The 16,921-nt window shown below is 49.5% G+C and overlaps 1 protein-coding gene across 5 annotated transcripts in view; it reads right to left on the bottom strand.

Annotated features, from left to right (window-relative positions):
- The window catches only part of LYN (LYN proto-oncogene, Src family tyrosine kinase), a 675,065-nt gene that overhangs the window by 94,612 nt on the left and 563,532 nt on the right, over positions 1 to 16,921 (bottom strand). For all 5 annotated transcript variants that reach the window (XM_069621063.1, XM_069621062.1, XM_069621065.1 and 2 more), the window contains one exon: positions 8,687 to 8,763. In XM_069621063.1, the coding sequence (XP_069477164.1) occupies positions 8,687 to 8,763 (77 nt within the window). The remainder of the gene's footprint in view (positions 1 to 8,686; positions 8,764 to 16,921) is intronic.

The raw sequence follows: 16,921 nt of genomic DNA, 5'->3' as shown, positions 1-16,921 counted from the left end.
CAAGTTCCAACCTTGATTCAAGGGCAAATGAAATGAGGTTAGAAGGCTGTTTAAAGTGCCTCTAACAACAAAAGGCATTATAAAAACCTCAGAATTCCGACACTCCACTCACCTGAAAACACACGCACACCATGGTCGGACTGGCCCTTTCGGTCTTTCGGCCCGTGGCCGAACGACTTTGGGGTCCCCTGGGGCCGGTTTTCCGGCAGCCACCTCTGGGCCGTTTTTTTTTTGTAAAAAAAAAAAAAAAAAAAAAATTTCAATTTTTTTTTTTTTTTTATTGGCAGGCCCCCGGCCTAGTGTGTGTGTGTGCGCTGCAGTGCGCTGAGCCGCGTCGCGAGTATTCGCGGGCCGCGGCCAAGTCAGATGGAGATGGGGGGGTGAGTGAGCCGCCTGGGCTGGGTGAGCCAGCCAGTCAGTGAGGCAGGGCATGGAGGCAGGAGCCAGGAGGGGGAGGCGCCGCGCGCCGGCGGCACACTATCTGAGTGAGAGTCTGCACAATCATCATAGCAAGGTAACACTAGTCACTAGATGTTACCTTGCTTTGATGATTGCATCTGCATCATGCATGCATCATAATTTATGATGCATGCAGATAGATGCAGATGCATGTGCATAATTCATTCACGGCGTCGCGTCGGTGGGCCTGGGCCACCACCAGGCCGGCGGCTGTGCCGCCAGTGCCACTTCAGGGGGCCGGTGTGCCTGCCGTGTGTGTGCTCACCAGCTCACGAGCCTCTGCCCTGCGGCTGCGGCGGCCAGAGAGAACGACTTGTTTAATCTGTGGGAGGGAGGCAGGCTGAAGCAATTGCAAACACACACCAAAGCAATTGTAACACCTGCCTCCCTCCCCTCCGAGTCCTCCTGACCCTGGGGGGGTGGAGCCTCCAGCCTGCCTGCAGGGCTGACTGAGGGCTCTGCTGAGCTGGGGCCGGCACTGTAAGAACACAGTGACACATTTCACACTTGCTTTCAACTTTGCTGCAGGAAGTAAGTAACACTTCTTTGCAAAGTTGAAAGCAACTGTCTTCAACTTATGCCTGGGGGCTGGGCTGGGCCCCGGGGCCGACGGCGCAGTGGACGAATAAGTTGAATAACTGGACCCAATGAAAATTCGGCTGGGCAGGCAGTGCCTGCCCACCCAATTTGCAGCCAAATCGCCAATGCATACATTATGCTGCTGGCTGCTGCTATATGAGCCCCCACCCAAGCACACACCGTCTGCAGTGGACCTCGAGACCGACAGTACCAGTGCCCACAGCCCACACAGGACAGGAGGACCACAAGGCAGCACTGAGGCGGCCAGCAGACAGTGGAGTGCCCAGTGCCAGTGCCGGCCACACAGCCCACAGACAGCAGCCCAGCCAACAGCCAGCCAGTCACTGAGGTAAGGAGTGGAGTGGGACTACTGTGAGCAACGTAAACATTAGGGCAGAGCCTGAGGAAAAACATGCATAACAAGTGCCTGTGTCTCAGCCACACCGTCCCTTTTCAGGGGATTTCCCTGCCATGCCATGCAATGTGAGTGTGCCTGGGGTGAGGGTGCATGCAGGTCTGCTGTGCCCACAGTGCCAGTGATGCGCACACGCACTCGCACATCCCGCTCAGACCCATCCCTCATTACCCTCGTGCCACTGAACTCATTGGAATGGCTCCTTTCTCATTTTCTGAGCCTCTGGGCGCTATGTTGAAGCACGCCAAAGGGGTGTTCACTGGGCACTGTAAATGTGCCCCATGCCATGTGAGTGTGCCTGGGGTGGGGGTTCAGGTCTGCAGCTGTGTGCCACAGTGCCAGTGATGCGCAGTGCGCAGCGCACACACTGCTGGCTACACTGAGCAACTGCTAAGGTGAGAGGCACTGCTGCTGCCCACTTGCTGCCTCTGACCTCTGATCCTGGGCTTACCGTGCAGGTCTGCTGTGCCAGTGATGCGCACACGCACGGCACATCCCGCTCAGACCCATCCCTCATTACCCTCGTGAGTCCGAGTTGCCAGCTATAGCATACCGTGTCCTCGCAGTGATGCGTGGCGCATGAGCCAAACTGAAATTGCACTGTCACCAAAAAGGAAGAGCGCGAAATGCCCCCTCGCCCCCCCACCTGCCGCACAGCCCTCACTTGGAGCAATACAAACGGAGCAGGGGATGAATACTACCCCCACGCCCCCAGCCCCACCCGAGCCCTTCCTGGCACATCTGCATTAATTTCGCGGTTTATTTTCCCTGGGGGTGGGCAGGGGGCGGGCGTCGATTGGCACCTACCCATGGGTTGGTGACTTTTTCTTTGAAAATGATGCATTGATTTTTTTTTTCCGATTTCCTGCGGTGGTATTTTCACCCAATGTTATTTTTTATGTAATTAGAGGGTGGGGGCCAAACCCGGGGCAGAGAAAAGGAGTAGGGGGCTCCTTTGGCGCGAGGCTGCAGCGAAGAAGCAGGGTTCGAGTTTCTGAGCAGGAAGGGAGTGGGGGTTGAATTATTAATGCACTTTGCAAGCGGCGAGAGTAGTTGGTGGCGAGAAGTGTCCATTCCAGGCTGCTGCAGAAAAGGGGGGAAGAGAAGAGCTTTTGTATTTTCGCACCTTCTGCCGGGGAAATAAAGGAGGGGGCTGGGGGGAGTACCTGCCCGCTTCTCTTTTTTTCCCTCGTTCTTTCTGGAGGGAGGGGTAGCAAGGAATTGAGGGAGCGAGAGCGAGGTAGCTTGCGAGGGAGGGGAGACCGTCGTTCCCAGAGCAGAGAGAGGTAGCGATCGAGAAGGGAGACCCGGGCATCCTGCGCCCCCTTTCTGCTGTCAAGGATTGTGGATTTTTTTAGGGGAAGAGAGGGGAAGGGGGAGGGAGGGTCGGGGCGGGGGGGCCTCCAGGTTTGGTTCCTGCGGATTGCTAGGCAAGGCAAGGCATAGAAAAGTGGAGGGGGAGGAATCGGCTGCTTATTTGGGGGGTTGATGCTGAGACCCCCCTCGGCTCCCGAACCCCCCCTTTGGATGTCCGTGAGCTCCAACACAATGATCTTCATGATACTGGCCCGTGCCACGGTCCCACGGAACTCATTGGCTCCTTTCTCATTGTCTGAGCCTCTGGGCGCTATGTTGCCGCATGCCAAAGGGGTGTTCACTACTGGGCACTGTAAATGTGCCCCATGCCATGTGAGTCAGTGAGTGTGCCTGGGGTGGGGGTGCAGAGGCACTAGTGCTGCCCACTTCTGCTGCCTCTGAACCTCTGATCCTGGGCTTACCATGCAGGTCTGCTGTGCCAGTGATGCGCACACGCACTCGCACATCCCGCTCTGACCCATCTCTCATTACCCTCGTGCCACGGAACTCATTGGCTCTTTTCTCATTTTCTGAGCTTCTGGGCGCTATGTTGCCGCCGCATGCCAAAGGGGTGTTCACTGGGCACTGTAAATGTGCCCCATGCCATGTGAGTGTGCCTGGGGTGGGGGTGCAGAGGCACTGCTGCTGCCCACTTCTGCTGCCTCTGATCCTCTGATCCTGGGTTTACCGTGCAGGTCTGCTGTGCCAGTGATGCGCACACGCACTCAGCACTCGCACATCCCGCTCAGACCCATCCCTCATTACCCTCGTGCCACGGAGATTAATGCATAATAGCGGCCTCCGGTTTGGACAGAGAATCAAAGCAATTGGAGAACCAATTCAAAACTTCCAACATGTTGGTCAATGGTCAGTTGCCAATCCCTGCCAAAATGGCACTCTACCACAGCTGCTATAGGCCACTAGCACTCCCTAAAAGATGTGCATCTACGCCATTTAATAATTATTAAATACTGATGTGCGTTATGACAGACAGTGAAGCCCTCTGCAGAAAGGCAGCTAACCTCTCTGTGGCACCAAAGGCAAACGTTATCATGCGATCACATGGATCCCATTAACTCAGTACAACAAGATATAACACAGGTTTCTGATTGGCTTATGAATCCCAAATGCAGGAATGATGTGATGCACCCCCGCTTGAGCAGCTTGTACTGCCCCAGTGTGGTGTGTTCTGCGGCTGCATCTGCTTGCTGGGTGCCACTGTGCCAGCTCCAACTTATTTTTCAAACACATTGCAACGCATAGCGCCCAGATCTATAGCTTAATATTTAGCCTGGGATTCACAAACCTTTAGTCACCATTCCATTATATGTGTAGGCGTAAGCGACGCATTCCTTTCAATGGTGCACAACGTTACCTTGAAGTGCCGGATGGGGCTCCCCCAGACCCTTGGGCTCGCCCCATATTCTGAGCCCCCCTTTCTCAAACCCTTTCCTTCCCTCGCTTCACGCGTGTATACCTTCTGTAGACAGTAGACCCCTGCAGCCTGACACGAGGTGGTACCTCTGCCCCAGGGGCTCTCCCCGACACCAGAGCCCTCCTTTCCTCCTTGTTCCCTTCCCCCTCTCTCTCTATTACCCTCTCACCGAACAAATGAGTCGAATCTTCCCGAGTCCGGTAATTCCCCAGTCCTGGTCCCAATTCCAGCTCAAGTCTTTCCATCTTTCCTTCTTCTTTGACCGAAGGCTTTCTGTCCATTTGTTTTAAAATGTTCAATATTCTTCCTTTTCTCTCTTCAAATGTTACTCCGTTTCCTCTGCACACCTGCCTTTTATAGTTTCCATCGTCTTTTAATTTCTCTCTCTTCAGACTCACCTTTTTTTGTCCTTAACCTATCTTGCAAACTTCTGTTTCCGTTTATTTTTCGACTTTTACCTTCTCTTTTGTGTTAATATTTATCCATTTCAAACTATTGTCCTACCCTGCTAAGTCACCAAGTGTTTGTTTCTGATTTCATTTTCCTTTCATTGTGTATATCCCTACTCCATAGTCCAAACTTATTTTTCTTTAGACCCCACCCTTACCGTACACTTCCTCTGCCTGCATACACCCACTCTCTTTTTGCCTCCTGCCTGAGTACCAAAAGCATACCTGTGTTCTTCCCCAGCCCTCACCAGGGCCCATCAATCGCTCTTTTTGCATTTGTTTGCCCCTCTAGAACTTACCTTCCTCCCCAGGCTGCATCTCAGGTTCTGCCCTTATTGGCCTGCCTTGGCCCAGCCGACCTCCCCAGGCTCCATCTCTCTTGCTGCCCTGGTTGGTCTCTCGTGCCCCAGCCCACCTCCCCAGGCTCCATCTCTCTTGCTGCCCTTGTTGGCCTCTCTTGCTCCAGCCCACCTCGCAGGCTCCATCTCTCCTCCTGCCCTGGTTGGTCTCCCGTGCCCCAGCCCACCTCCACAGGCTCCATCTCTGTCCCTGCCCTTGTTGGCCTCTCTTTCTCCAGCCCACCTCCCCAGGCTCCCTCTGTGTTCCTGCCCTTGTTGGTCTCTCTCGTGCCCCAGGCTCCATCTCTGTGCACCTCAAATGTTGTGTATGTTTGTGTGTGTCCAGCATGGACTCCGCTATGTTTACACTCTGTTTCCATCATGAGACAAGCCGTTTCTGTAATTCTGCGCCACATTGTAAGTTTGGCGTATCAACTATGGTAATACCGCTCAACTGAATTCTTCTTACTGCATGCGGCTACGATAATACTACAACTGATTTAGGGTTGGTGCCAAGTACAAGTTATTGCCCGCTTTTGAGGCCAATTAAACTGCATTGGGGACATGTGGTAATACTGCATGGGGCAAGACCTCCATTGAAGATGAGGCAACAAGCAGGCAGCATATGCATGGGCTGCAAAGGCCATTATCGTGTGTTTCAGCAAGATAGGCGCTACTCTGGAATGCCACCTGTTACCACCATACTTATAGTGAGGATGACAGTGGCAGACTGGCCCATAAGGAACTTGGGAACACTCCAGAGGGGCCTATGCCTCTGAGGACCTGTCTGGGGCTGATCCAGTTACAAGCTTCATTTTTCCACCATCCGACAAGTATGTCATAATGTTTTCACTGGTCTATTGCAAGACTGAGCTCAGCTGTTCTTGGTGAGGGCAGCAGTCAGAATTAGGTGTCACAGCCATGGGCCAATGTATTGCCCTACTGCCATGCTGTCATGCTTAGTCTCCCTACCTTTACGCATTCAGTTTCCAGTGTTACATGCCTTTCGAAACGGAGCCTATAGTATGGACATTGTGAGCTAAGGGGGGTGGGGTGGGGCTGGGCATGTTGAAGGCTATAGCTTTTAATAGTTCCGGTGATGAGTGCGAGGAGTTTGGGTTGTAAAAGCTACTGGACGTGAGCAGTAGCTCGCTGTCCCTGTTACTGGAAATGGTGTTACCTTGCGCTATCTATTGCCTGACATATGTGGGAATTCGCTCCTCTACCTGTTACTAAATGGGTACATCAACGGTCACAGAGAATGATCAGGAGCCGATTGTGTTTGAGCTGGCTTTACCAGAGCTGGGAGCAAGCTGTACCAGTTATGCTGTACGGCCCCTTGGGCATCAGAGCTGGTTGTATTTGTTACTGGGCAATGTGGGCATGAGCGAAATGTAACCGTATCCGTTTTGGAAGCTGGCTGTACCTGTTCATTGGCATGAATAGTTAGGTAAAGAGTATTGCATGCTGCTACATTGCTCTCCTTGATAGAGATGGATTGTGGACCTGCCCATGGTAAAACATGACTTTTTTTCTGTGGGGAGGGGTTGCAACTGGGGGAAAAGATGAGAGAAAAAAGTGTCAGTACTGAAAAGTCAGTTGAGCTGGGAGCAGCCTCGGACTGGCCTGTAGGACAATAGGCCCAGGGCCAACCAAAAACACAAAATGCTGGTGTGGGACCGTTTTTTTGGCCAAAGTGGGACCCTTATTGGCCCATGTGGGCCAGTTTGATGAGTTAATTCACACTGCGACTAGTAGTTTTGACCAGTGTTGCTGAATAAATATTCTTTAAAATATACAATTTGCATGTCACTTTATCAAAAAAGCTCCCCCCGGGTACTATTCAAACAGTATCACAAAAGGAATGAAAAGCCATTTGCAAGTGCGGGCCACTTTTTCTTTGGTGCCTGAGACAATTGCATGGCCCAGTCTGACCCCGGTTGATAGCTAGCCTTTGTTGCTGACTGTGGGCAGTTCGGAAGCACCCCACAGTGTCTTTGTCGAGGGCATAGGGGCATTGGTATCCCGAAAGGGGCCAGGGATAGGCGGTGATGTGTAAGTTGGCTGTAGAGGCGCTGTCTGGAGGGAGGGGTCTGATGTTACTCTGTGAGATGCAGTAGTTGTTCTTCGAAGAGTGTGATTGGACGTGAATTGTTGGGGCACACAATTAAAATAGGGTGCCAAGAGCAAAAACCACTGGCACATCCATTACACCAGGGCAACAAATTCATACAAGCCCACAGAACTGTATGCAAAGTAATGTTATTTTATGAGTTGTGTTGTAATGTAACAGACACATGAAGCCTCCATACGTAGCATTTTCTGACCTCTCCCTAAACCTCATTCCGGTTTCCCTACCCACCTCCCCATCTATCCAACCATCGTCACCCCCACCCTCCTTCCCTGCTGGGTTTGCGGAGCCCTGTATAAGCATTGACTTGCAGCAGGTCCCAAAACCGCAGTGGGGGTGGTTGGTTCATGCCACTCCTGTGCCTCGGAGCTGTGGACCTCAATATGTAGCATTTTCTGTAAAAGTCATGAATTGACGTGATTCACGGATGATGGTTTGAGGGCAACTTTTTTTGAGGCGAGGGGTGGGCCACTTTTTTGAGGCGAGGGGTGGGCCACTTTTTCGAGGGGTGGGCCACTTTTTTGAGGCGAGGGGTGGGCCACTTTTTTTTTGTTGTCCGGGCCTATTTCTTGTCCCAGTCCGACCCTGACGCACACATCCTACCGTCCACCCACCCATCCCCCATTCATAATTTCATTCCATTACTTTTCCTGTTGGGGCCCGGAGGGAATCTACACGAAGGAACTAGGATATGTGGCATGCGCTTAACAGCCCAGCCCATTCTGCAGCAAAGTATTAAAATAGGGACAAGGACGACTCCAAAAATATGCGGTTATTCAGCATAACAAATAAAAGCAAGTCCACAAAATAGGCTGCCAGCACCTCTGACTAGTCATATAGTGTATGGAATTTACTTAAAAACGAGGAGCTCTGTGAAAAGACATGTGTTCTCACTGGGCCAAAAACTGATTTGAAATATTGCACTAGGGATAATGGATTTTCCCAGCACTCCCCCCACACGTGCATGGGGCTCCCACAGCCTACTTCACGCCTAGCCTACTCAAAAGAGAGGCAGGAGTTGTGGCCACAAGCCATGTGCATTAAACGTTCTTCAGAGGGGCCTTTTGCATGGGGGACCCAGATAATGACCCATTGCTACTAAGTCCAAGGACTTTGTGTGCTGCAGGTATACAATAGTTGCAGGTTTGACACACAGCATCACTGGGTGGGGAGGAAATATGACTGGGACGTGAGCCGACCAAATGCATTTATCAGCAGTGGAGGAGTTCTGGAAGTCTTCAATAGTGGGGGAGAAGTAAAGGGTGGTATCAGGTGGGTTCGCTGAGGTAGCAGTGGGCAAGCAGAAGCAGCAGGATATCGGACAGACAAAGGCAGGGGCCTGAGTCTTCCTATCCCAAGGCAGAAGTTTGCTTCTTACAAATGGCTTCGTACAAACAAACATTATGACAGTTCACGTTATTGATTTGCCAACTGAAAATGAACCCCAATAAAATGAAAATTCATTTGACATCATTTTGACAGAAAAAGCAACGTCTCAGTGAGACTGTCCATGGAAATGGTTACCTGTGCTGAGAAATCAATTAGCTTGGGAAGTTGCACTCTGGACCCTTCTGGGCTCTTCATAAAGTCCAATAGGCTTCCTGTGAAATGGCAGAAGGTTTTGAGTTGGTGATTAACACAAATGTATTCGCAAAACGTTGGTAATAAGAAAGGCAACATTTTCAATCAAGGACCGGGTACTAAAACTATCTAAAGACGAGCAAGTGATTGATGAAAGGTGAGCCATGTATTACACACACATCTAGCCGTCAGAGCAGATCACACAACCTACAAGGTTACAGAGAGCAATAGAATAAAATGTGCATCACAAGTCTGCATTTCATGGTTACTCTGTTCCAGTTCAAATATTGCAGGCACTTTGCCCGCTCCCTTCCTCTTTTATTCTTTCGCGTGCATTGCTAAAACGTTTACCAAGATGAACTTTAATAGTGACCTGAACTTCCCACTTGGCATCCAAAGAAAGAATGGTCTGATAAATAGCTACGGGCAAAGTGACACATTCATTCCGCCGGAAGATGGCCGCCACTAGCTCTGTCATCCACAAGAGAGGAAGAGTGACTGGGGATCCCTGCTCTCCAACAGGATAAACAAAAACAACCAGCTGTTTCCTAAACTGAACGACAATTGTGATCTGCTGAAAACATTACTGACTTAATGTTCTGGCTCACTGCGTCACATATAACTGCCATGTGTGGGCATGCTTCACGCTTTTGTGGAGCGCCTAAAATTGTGCTCATCATGGCCTTGCTCTCTCCTTACATACAAGCAGGCCCCACAGCAATCAGTGAGCACCAGCATTTCTTAGAAATATAGCAAGGCTCCATTAATAAAGCACACTTTGATGAAGGCTGGTCTGTGCAGAGAGAACCGCTCCTGATGTGGACATGACAAATCCCAGAAGTGTGTAGAGCCCAAGTGAAAATTAACCTTTATTAACCTGCCAAGGCCAGCATATTGGTGTTCTAATCTTGGAAAAAAGAAAAAACCTAGCAATTTTATTTACAGAGGAAACGAATTGTTACCAATTGCACCCTGTCTCTCCTCCCTTTTAGGAATATTCATTGGGTATGGAACAGGAATACAGCTTACCAATAACTGCATTAATTACACGTTCTAGCTATGAAGCCAGGGGTGTTGCTAGATCTGGAAAAGCTATGGGGCTACGCTAAAGTCCAGACTGTCGGGACTCGGGGCTAGCTGGCCATTTGGTTGTAGTTCCTGAGCTTCTATCCGAGGCTACAACCATAAGACCCGGGGGTATAGCCCTCCCTGGCAACGCCTCTGTATAAAGCAACTACATGGCTCCCATACTCCAATTCAAGATGCTAAGCTCAACATCTAGCTTAGTTTAGGAAAGGATTTCTCAAGAAACAGAAGACACTTTTTGGAGATATTCAATGCCATCAGCTGTTGCTCCATGGAAAATTGAACCAGCATCAGATGAAACGCAAAAATACCCACATCTCCACAATAGAAAAAAGTCACAAGAGTCAAAAAGAGGAACTAAAGAACAATCTTGCATGAAAAAAGAAAAACAAGCATTGGCAAAGCCAATAGTTTTGACATTTACTGCTGTTCTTTGCATTTTACGTTTATAGGCACCAGGGTGCAAAGTGGAGAGGGCAAAGTTTCAAAGGAGAACGCTATAAGGGGCACACGTGTGGAAGAGAATGAGAAGGAAGGAAGAGCAAGGGAGGAAATGATTGAGAGAGGGTGCCATCGATGATGCGCAAGAGGGAATATGAGGGAGAAAGGTTGAGAGTGAGAGGGTAAGAAATAAAGTGACGGGGCGTGGCCAGTCGAGGACCGAGTCGGATGCTTCCACAGTGAGTTCTGTTTCCCTTGCCTTCACTGGGGCCCAGAACTCCCCCAGATGTGACCATCCAGTAGCCAGATGCATGGAGCAAGGGTCTGAACCCTCTGACAACACTCTACGGTGCTGACAACCTAATCAGAACCTGAGTTCCCGAGAAAGAAGCAAGAAGAAAGCTCCTGCAATATGCACCCAAAATGGCGGGCGCACATACAGCAGAGTCTAATAACTATGCTATGCGGAGGAGGCGTTTCCCCCAGCAGTAGAGCCAACAAGCATCAAAGCGATCCTGAAACAGGTGGTTTTCGATCCTGAAACAGGTGGTTTTCGTGTTTAAACGGAAACACGATCGGAATAGTGAACAGGAGCACACAGAGACCCTCGATTCATGAGGCAGAGCTCAAAGGCAAGTGGAGAGGTGAGCAGCTGATAGAGAGGTGCTGTGGGGGCGGGATTCCCTCTCCAGATCTAGGGTCGGGCTGGCCCCTGGTATGAGGAAGAAACGGACACAGCGCAAAGTGCGATCCATTCAGCGTGAACACTCCACTGTAGTAGTGATGGAAGAGGGACTGGAGAATCAGCGGGTGGAGTTGCTGGGGTATTGAGACGCCTTGGAGGCACTGTCACAGGGACTCTGCAATACCACAAAACACAGAGAGCCACAGCATCCACCGGGCAGCTCAGAGACGGAGAATATCAAAGATACAAGAAAGACAGAACAAGAGAGCAAGACCCTGCATAGTGACAAGCCCGTTGCGGGACAAGACTTACCTTGAGAGCAACTAACTGATATTTAGGGCTTATACGCAAACCAGATGAAATGACACAGGAACTGAAAGCCCTAACTGGAGGGACCTCCTCACCCTACTGCTCCCCTTGTGGGCCTCTCCCTGGTAGAGAGGGGAATACGAGCTGGCCTAACTGCCAAGAAAGGAAGGGGTGGAGGAGACTCCTCTGAAAGAGGCAGCACGATCCTGAGAATGGCTAAGCATCCCAACAAACTGAAGGGGCCCCCTCTTGGGAGATATCAAGGCCATGATGTAGAATCAAGACCTCACAAAGACAACAGATGGTGGCACATATTCATTCGCCTACGAGTCGCAGGACGAGCCTGGAAGGGTAGGACCCAACCACAACACGGTCGGATCTTCAGGAAATGTTAGCCGAAATTAAGAAGGAAATAAAGGATTGTGTAAAAATCCATCACAGATTTGAACAAACAAGTGCTAGCAATTGAGAAAAGGTGGAGGAGACTGAGATGACACTGTGCGAGCAGGGATGAATGGACTCCTTTGAGCAACAAATGGAGTAGGTAGTGGCTAGATAAGAGGACAGTGCAGACCCCGAAGGAACAACATAAGGCTCAAGGGGGGATACCAACAGCGGTCCCGGAATTCGAACTTGTCCAAGCCCTGTTCCAACAGGTTCTGGGAGACGCTCTTGGTGAGAAAGTGGTGTTGGACAGAAGAAAGAGTGTATAATGCCCATCAACAAAAGAGAAATCTGGTGCCGGACGTCCTCACAAGGGTGCACTTCTTTTGGACGAAGGAACAGATCATGAAGGCAGCACAAAGACTAGAGCCAATCACTTTCCAGGACTCCCCCATTACCATTTATCAGGATATGGCACAAGCTATACTGATGAGATGAAAGAGGCTCCGGATGGTCACGAGTTGGCTGCAAAACAAAGAGGTTTGTTACAGATGAACTTTTCCGTGTGGACTACATTTCGAATACCAAGGCAAGACATTCCACATAGCGAAGGAAGAAGAAATGGTGGCTTTGATGGGCAAAGACGACACACCACGTTCGAAGGAACCTTCGCCAGAGCTAGAGTCTGAAAAATGTCCTGGGCGCATGGCTAAGAAGGAAGGATGGCGACAGTGGCATCCTTAGCCAAGAGGGAGAAGGAGGGCTTAAAGCATATGATGATACTTGAAGGGCTTAGTGTGGGGCAAAGGGTCTGCATAGACATAGCAGAGATTTAAGGGGACCAAAAAAGGAATCATTAAAGAAAGGTTCCGAGAGGGAATGATCTGGGGGCTCACTGATTGCTAGGGGAGGGGGGAGAGGGGAGGGCGCGGGCCGGATAGAGACCCCGATTGGTTCACCCACCAGGATAAGTTCTAAAATCTGGTGGAAAATGCAAAAGAATGCTAAGTTAGGGGTGTTGGGGGAGTTTTGGTTGAATTACTGACTGTTCTTGTGGGATTGTTGTATGGCTCAGATTATATTGAGGATGGGGAATGAAACAGAGGACCGATGGCAACCGAAGGCACTGCAACACTTTGAGTATAGCTGGAGTGAATATAGTGACCCTGAATGTCCAGGGTTTAAACTCACTGATGAAACGCTGCTCTATAGTGAGATGGTTGTCAGAACATCAGTGGTATTCCTCCAGGAGACACACCTCCTTTCCAAGGATGAAGGGAGGATGACACTGTGCCTTCCCCAAATAATATTTCACATCAAGTGGGACAAAAACAAAGGGGGTGGCAATTCTGTTAGGAGTTTCACTGGTATTTCAGAATCAGTTTTTTTATGGGGACCCAGAGGGGAGTACATTGTACTTAAAGGCACATTGGGAGACCAGACATACACATTAACAACAGTTTGTACACCGAATTAATGGCAGGACCATTTCCTGGGTACTGTCCTCCAGAAAATAGGGAGTTGGTGCGAGGGCAGGTGGTAATCAGAGGTGATTTCAACTGTGTTATGGACCCCACACTAGATAAAACATTGCTCCCTACAACTACTGACAATAGAAATCGCCAGGCCCTGGGGAAATTCTTTCTAGACTTAGAGTTGATAGAAGCCTGGAGATTCTTCCATAACACTGAAAAGGATTACACACATTACCCTGCAGTGCACAAGGGATACTCGAGAACAGATATGGTCCTGGTTTCGTCAACACTAATCCCCCAGGTGACGACAATAGAAATTGGGGTCAAGTATCTCACGGATAACACCCCAGTGATATTACAAATTGAGACACATGGGGTAAAACTGAGAATCAGAAACAATGGAGACTGAACAAATTGATCCTAAGGGATATTGCTCTTAGGGCCCATATGGAGAAAGTGATCACTGACTACTTTAAAGAGAATGACACTGGGGAAGAGGATTGGCGTATGGTTTGGGATTCGGGGAAAGCAGTGGTTCGGGGGGGGATTTATTTCTCAGGCCGCAACATATATGAGAGGGAAAGAAACAGTGGAAGGAACTTGAGAGGGAGGTTAAAACGGCAGAATCACAGCACAAAAGAGCTATCACACAACACACTACGGCACTGCGAAAGATCAGAGCACAGTTGGAGGCACATGTGGCGGCACACTCCGCGCAATCCTTGCTGAATAGTAACAAAACATACTACATTCAAGGGGGCAAGGCTACCCGCCTTCTAGCAGCCAAGCTGTGGAAGCAAAAAAAAGGAATTATTTCACGCAACTACGAGGCGATCAGGGCACACTACACACTGCGGATGCTGACAAATGAAGGGTCATGGAGTCCTTTCATGTGGGCTTGCTGAATCAAAAAATAGAGATGGATCTGTGCCTCCAAGCAAGTTATATCGATAAAGTAGGATTGCCTCGGATATCTGATGAGGAAAGGGACATTTTAGAAAGGCCCATCACAGCAGACGAAATAAACAAGTCCAAAACATCCCTACCGATTAACAAAACGCCCGGACCTGATGGCATTGGGAATGGATACTATAAAACCTTTAGATCCCAATAACCCCCTTGAAATGCCTTTTTAACATAATTAGAGAAGAGGGAATGGTCCCAGAGGATATGGGTAAATCCACCACGGTATTGATCCTCAAACCAGGGAAAGATCTGACTGATTGTGCCAACTATCGCCTCATCTCCTAACTGAATAGTGACGCTAAAATCTATGCCAAGGTTCTAGCAGGGCGACTAGCGAACGTCCTACACATGGGATAATTGATGAAGACCAAGCAGGATTCATAATAGGGAGACACATGCAAGATAATATACGAAGGGCAATAGATTTGGGAACTAGAACAGGGCAGAAATTCTCTATAGCGGCCCTAGATGGGAGGCGAGCCTTTGATAGTCTAGACTGGGAGTTTCTCTGGCATGTTCTGCTAGCGTTTGGTTGTGGACCGGCATTCACACAGATGGTACTCACTAACTTACAATTACCCTCAATGAGATTTCTGGTTAATGAGCAATTTATAGCACAGGTCAAGATTCTGAGAGGTACACGCCAGGGATGTCCGTTATCACCATTAATATTCGCCATGGCTATGGAACCACTGGCGGCCATAATTAGACAAGATCAGGGGATCCTGGGAGTAGAGAGTACAGCAGCGGCACACACAATAGCGCTATATGCTGATGATGTGTTACTATTCCTAAAGGACACAAAACAAACGCCGCCGAGAGTGATGGAAAGACTATGGGAATTTGCAACAGTCTCAGGATTCACTATTAACTTCAATAAATCTAAAGCCCTTAATATATCTGATGACTCAAATGAAATATTGGAGTTGAGCAAAGGCCATTGTAGGGGAGGACTGGTCCAGGAGACCCCTCTCGCCTGCGTTTCTTCCCCAGGTGAGGGCTATGGCCCATTGGGCGTTCCCTCATGCCACCCGGGCCCAGGTGGTGGAGGGCTCACCCACTGGAGACATTGCCCGCATGTATTGAATGCCCACATGTATTGATTACAACACAAATTTAGTTAGGCCCAAAAACCATTCTCTGCCCGGTAAAGATGGTGTGAGCTCAGCGCAATGTAGCGCGGCCCCCCACCCTTGGAGAACATCCCTGTTGCCGCAGCACCCTGGCAGATCCGCTGCGAGCACGTTCCCACGAACAAGACGGACATGAGCTAGCGAAATACGCTAACATTGTAACAGTTCACCTCCCACAGTGTACCATCACTATCAGCATGACCCAGCCAGCAGGCCTGAACAGTGAAATGAACAGCAAAATGGTCCTCTGATGGCAGACAGTCTTTACATATATATGTATATATGAATGTCAAGTCCTCTTGCATTATTTCTTTCTTCCACAAAATATACACGCCTGTAGAATGTATTAAAATGAGAGAGTATGCTCCCATGATATAAGCTATAGCGAGCCCGCACCATTACAGGTGGATGCTAATGATAAAGGGACGCTCCAGGGATCTGTTCGTTGCGTGTATCACTGGGCAGCCTACCTCACATGGTTTCGCGCCATAACTAAAACTAATGCTGCTAGAGTACACGAGAAAGCGGATGCAAATATACTATGAACTCATGTCAAGAATGCGCAAGAGTGCACTTATCATGTGTGAATGTCTGAGCCCCTCATATGCTACCACCGTCACGCACAGGGGCGGATCGTTTTCTATGTACTCCACTGATCTAACCACTACCTCATTTACTGCAAATGTATATGCATGTAACTAAAACACTGTAGCTGCTAGAATATAATGTACAACAATGGTGCTCGGACTGGGTATAATGGAAACGCACCCAGCCAAGGTTAAATGCATGTTTTGAAGTGATTTTAAATAAGTATTATAGAAAGTATTCAAATGTTTGCGATGTCTTTACCTATATTTGGCAACACACGAGGGAGATACCTTTGTGAAAGCGTACAAGGTCTCCATGTATCCCCCTCCCTCCCTCAGAAGACTGCCAAGACATGAGAACAGAGCCCCGCTCTGCGCTATCACACCTCCCCCGACCTGACTGGAGCCGCTTCAAAGACTTGTAACCCCACTGCAGCACCCAAGGCCGCGGCCAGCCACCTGCATCATTTACAGCATAGCAATAAAACCTTAGTTTAAACTCAAGCGTCCCCTTGTAAACCCCACAACCCACCGGACTGTCTCAGACTTATAGCCCTGTGCAACCAGGACACCCAACACTTTGACGACACACAGCGAAACATCTATAACCACTTCTAACAAGACAGAAAGACCTGTACCACCCGCCCCAGTCCCCGAAGCTTAGCCCCTCGACCTACGGTCCCGGTCAACAGATCACAAGTAACCAGGCCTCGATATATTATCTCCAGACCCCTCACAAGGTGCATTCCTCCTGTGTTGCCTTAACCTATTGAAAGATTTACTAAAAGAGAATAGAACTGTAAATGACTGAATGACTGCGGGGTGCATGGCAGAGGGCAAGTAAGTCAGGAAAGGCATTCATCTCTGCCACAGGCCGCCTCAGCACACCAACACCGCCCGGATGAACTCAAGTCGACCTGCCAGGCCCAGCCCAACCCACGAGGGTGACCAGTGACGTCCTCCAGCCAAGACCAACCACACCGCAGCAGCACCTATAGTTAGTCGTCGCCACCCAATCCCAATGAACTTGTGCCCCCTATAGTATGTAGGTTTTGATGACGTTTTTTGTAAATATATACGCCTGTCTTTGCTATTGTCAGACAGAGCGCTCT

This window comes from Ambystoma mexicanum, chromosome 5q, assembly GCF_040938575.1.
Source record: "Ambystoma mexicanum isolate Mex_15411 chromosome 5q, UKY_AmexF1_1, whole genome shotgun sequence".
Classification (NCBI taxonomy): Eukaryota; Metazoa; Chordata; class Amphibia; order Caudata; family Ambystomatidae; genus Ambystoma; species Ambystoma mexicanum.
The sequence above is the reverse complement of the archived record's forward strand: the minus strand, read 5'-3'. Positions and strand labels throughout refer to the sequence as shown.